At 33.7% G+C, this 4,696-nt stretch overlaps 1 protein-coding gene across 1 annotated transcript; it reads right to left on the reverse strand.

The window, feature by feature from the left end:
* Window positions 1-3,656: 3,656 nt before the first annotated feature.
* On the reverse strand, window positions 3,657-4,294 carry LOC127131676 (uncharacterized). The gene is made up of 3 exons (XM_051060588.1): window positions 3,994-4,294; window positions 3,850-3,874; window positions 3,657-3,747 (listed from the first exon to the last, which is right to left on the reverse strand). Exons 1-3 carry the CDS (start codon window positions 4,292-4,294, stop codon window positions 3,657-3,659), a joined length of 417 nt encoding a protein of 138 aa, XP_050916545.1.
* Between the last annotated feature and the right edge of the window lie 402 nt (window positions 4,295-4,696).

The following is a 4,696-nucleotide window of genomic DNA, read 5'->3' on the forward strand; positions in this document are numbered from 1 at the left end:
ATATCTTTTTATATATTGAGAATTAGAAGAATGGAGGTCAGATTCGAGTTCCCCTTGATTTTCTCTTCAAAACATATATGATCCATCCATTTTGGTGATGCTTTGGTCCTAACAGTCTGAAGAGGGTGATCGGAGAAGATGACCGAAGCTAGGGCTCCGGTGATGCGCTGTCTTTGTCCAGGTCATCTGATCTGGTCCCCATCTTCTAATCTCAACCCTTGTTTCTGATTACCACGTTTGTGCACGTGGACTTTGGAACACCATGGACATGATGCGCGTGGGCATCAGATCTGTCACCTCAATTAATGAGGGAGATCTGATGGCCCTCCTTTTTTCTGATTATTTTATTTTCCATTTTAATTTTTAAAATAACCTTTTCTTCTTAAATTCATATTAATTTCAATTTTAATCCAAAAAATATGGGACCTTCACCAAAAACTTTAAATAATTTCCTCTTCCATATTTTGAATTAAAAACATTTTTTAGATTGGATTTGATATTTTTTGTGAATTTAATAATTTTTTACTTATTTTTAATTGATTTTAAATACTTCTGACTTTTCAAAAATGCCAAAAAAATTAGTCTAAGGTCCTTTGAACTTGTTTGACATATGATAAATCCCTTGGCCATTTCTTCGGTGATTTGAAGGGATTTGAGGTTTTTCATCTTTTAAAATGCATTTTTATTCATTTAAAAATTGAAATAAATTGTTTAATTGCATAAAATTATGTTAAGCTATTAAATTGACTTTGTGTTGACTCGTCTTCTATTTGGCCTTGATCTTGGTTGAATTGGACTTCAATTTGATCAAAACCATTGGATTTAGGGGATTGATGAAGTTTGAACTTCATCCCTCAAAATGAATGGATGGTATTGATCAAACGAAGTTCATCCCTATATCAATTTGGGATTTCTTTTCACCTCATCTTATCATTTTCATCTCCTTCTTCCTAATCCTTCATTGACCAATGACTTCTCACAAGATCAAATGCTAGTTGATTAATTAATGACCTTGTGTCAGATGAATCAACATGAATCAATGACTTCTTATTTTTATGTGTGGTATGCTTTAGGAGCTTTGTCATTTTACCATATGTAACACCCTAAACCCCACACATAATTTATCATGTAAGTTAAATATAAAATAAAACATCGTAGGGTGTCACACATTCATAACACACATGACCTACTATGTAACACGGGTGTCAACAGTAAATTTCAATACACACATTTGTAATAAGGATGTTTACACGACATCCAACTTATCTGATTCATACTTGGGATGTTTACAAGACATCCATCTCATCTGATCAACATTATATATTCATATAATAAGACATTCATAACTTATCATCGCACACTCACTTCCATTTTAAAGTATCATCGCAGTGGAATTATCATCACATTTATGGAAGATAAAGCAAGTAATAACATCTAGTCTCAACTTGAATTGCATTAACAAAATAAGAGAGTTGTAAGCAATAAACTCAACATCTTAAGAATTCTCAACAACAAAAATTATTCTTGTGACTTCAATGTAATCATACGTAAGGAATAAAATAAGCGTTTAACCCAACCTAATGTTACATGATTAGAGCATGGTACCACTAGTAAAATCGACAAAATAAAGAAGTAATCCAAGAGATATCTTCCACTTACTTCAGAAATACTACTCTTGAGTATCTGCACGATTCCCATATAAAGGCAACATTCAAACAGAAGGGGTGAGAATTCATTTCAATAATAACAATATAGAATGAAGAATAAAGTACAACATCTACATAATCATGCACAATAATATATAACATTCTTACATCCAAATCATAATCAACATCATACACGACAATATCTCAATTATCATCAACATCCTACAAACTCATATCTCAATTATCATTAACATCATATGCAACAACATCTCATCCAACAACACATCAACAACCACCAATACAAATGCAACACTTATGCATGTACTCAACACTGACTCGACATGCACATGGTACCAAATATGGACACTCAGGTTCATCTCACTCCTTGATCCCCACCATAGGATCGATTCCCTCTTGGAACCGGAGCACACCAAAATCGCTACCATCACCATAGGTAACGCTTCACTATTCCCTCATAATAGGAATTAGCTACTCTCACTCGATCTGTCACAATGGGGTTGAGGTTCACCAAAACTCGTTACCATCAACATAGGTAACACTTCACTAATCCATCATAATAAGAATTAGCTACTCTCACCCAATCCATCACCATAGAATTGAGGCTCACCAAAATTGGATTGAAGCCCATACACCAAGATGCATGACTCTCAAATAACATGCATTAACACAACACGGTTCACCTAAAGGATCCCCACATACATCTCATCATTTATGCATCACATCATTCATCATGCAACAACCAATTCATGTTACCACATGAAGAATATCAATAAAAAACAACAACTCGTCAACATCTTAACATCATTGACATAACAACATAATTATCACACCATGATATTACAACAATGCAACGATTAATCAACAAAATGTATAAACTAATACATTTATTAATAGAGTAGGCATGTTAATATTGTTAAAACCTCTCAACTATAACTACCATTTTGAAGGTTTGAGTGTTAGCTTTCTAACGCTTCAAACGACATCAAAACGGACGTACGAAATAAAAATTATGACCAAAATCATAGGGATGTGTCAACAATTCATTAACCGAACGTATGAACAAAACTTCACCAATACAGTAGGCATAGGAATAATACTCAATAAATTCAATTATCATCATCATCTTATATATCTTAGATTCAAATTTATAATGCTTCAAACCCCAACCCAAAATGATTCACGAGTTGAAAGTTATGATCAAAGCCGTGCACGAAGGCGTTACTAAAAAATTATTGTTTTCTAAAATTTCCAACACAATTTTCATCTTCTTCAACCCCAAAAACATCCATGAAATAATCACCAAAATTATTTTATCCCTGAAACAAAGTTGTAGTCCTCTATTTAAGATATTCAACGCTTCAAATGGCACTCGATTTGGACTTACGAATAAAAAATTATAGCCAAAATGATTTTGACCAAAATACATAAAAGAATTTTCTACATTTTTCATCGTTGGAGGTCTTCCAAACCTCCGGTTTCGAATTCGTAAAAAGACAAATGGTCATAAAATTACAAATCATACAATACTATAATTATCTAAAGTTAATTTACAGTTTTAACACAATTAAATCATTTAATCACAATTTTAAGATTATGCCTAAAATCTTCAAAATTGCAACAATGATGGATATATGTTCAATCATAAAAATAGACAAATTCCCTCATATAAGGAACATAAAATCCATCATATAATCATCATATAACAACCATCATAGCATCCAAATTCAAAATTATGAATCAAAACACTCAACCCTAAGGAGGTTAAAGGTTCCTCCATTGTACCCTTCTATCATACCAATTACTATTTGAACAAGTTCGCACCCTTTCCTGAATTCCTTGCAAAAATTCTGAATTGAAACTTTCACTCTCTTCCCTTAATCACCTTTCCTATTACCTCTTTTATCCTTTTTCTCAAATGTCACTTACTGTGAAAATCTCCCTAAACCTAGGTTTCTCATACTCCTTATTTTTATGGTAAAGTTTTCCAAATCACCAACTTGGCCCAAACTTAATTATCTTATATTCCTTCTTCCCAGTAACTTTCTCAATTCTCATATTCGGCTCAATTATACTATCTTCGCTAATTAATATAATAAAAATAAATAAAAAATTATTTTTAATTATCAAAACAATTCTAAATTATTCTACTTACTTTTATCATCCCTTTATACCCCTAACTCACGGATACATACTCCGCCAACACCCGGCTATAAAATAAATCATCAAAATCCATAATTCAAACAATTAAAATATAATAAAATATCTAAAAGAAAATGGGGTGTTACAACTCTCCCTCACTTAAGAAATGTTCGCCCTTGAAAATTACCTGAGGAAAATAGATTCAGATACGACTCCCTCAGCTGCTTCTCACGCTCCCAAGTAATACTCCTATCAGTTGGTCTACCACAAAATACCTTCACTAAGGCAATCTCTTTACCATACATCTGCTTCATATCCCAATCCTCTATCCACACGGGTGATACATCAACAATCAGATTATCTCCGACCTGCACATCATCCACCTGGATCACATGAGATGGATCCGAAATATATCTCCTCAACTGAGATACATGAAACACATCATGAAGATTAGCAAGCGGCGGTGACAAATCAACTAGATAGGCCATCTCTCATATCCTTTGTAAAATCTGGTACGAACCAACAAAATGTGGTGTGATCTTTTGAGACCTTAAAGCTCGACCAACACCAGTTACATGCGTAACTCTCAAAAAAATGTGATCTCCCTCCTAGAACTCAAGGGCTTTCCTCCTCTTGTCATGGTAACTTTTCTGACGACTCTGCGACGCTTTCATCATTTCTTGGATCATCTTGATCTTTTCAGTCGTCAAGTGAACAATCTCAGGTCCGAGCACAATACTCTCGCCTGACTCATACCAATACAAATAAGTTCTACACCTCCTACCATACAACGCCTCATATGGTCCATTCTGATACTAGAATAGAAAATGTTGTTATAGGTAAACTCAATCAACGACAAGTAGATATCCTAAGTACCTCATTATTCTAGC

This window comes from Lathyrus oleraceus, chromosome 3 (assembly GCF_024323335.1).
Source record: "Lathyrus oleraceus cultivar Zhongwan6 chromosome 3, CAAS_Psat_ZW6_1.0, whole genome shotgun sequence".
Lineage (NCBI taxonomy): Eukaryota > Viridiplantae > Streptophyta > Magnoliopsida > Fabales > Fabaceae > Lathyrus > Lathyrus oleraceus.

Coding starts and splice junctions, on each gene's coding strand:
- LOC127131676 (XM_051060588.1), bottom strand. CDS start 4,294: ATGGCCTATCTAGTTGATTTGTCACCGCCGCTTGCTAATCTTCATGAT. Junction 3,875..3,993: donor TCTGAATCTATTTTCCTCAG/GTAATTTTCAAG, acceptor TTTATTTTATAG/CCGGGTGTTGGCGGAGTATG. Junction 3,748..3,849: donor TGTTGGCGGAGTATGTATCC/GTGAGTTAGGGG, acceptor TATATTAATTAG/CGAAGATAGTATAATTGAGC.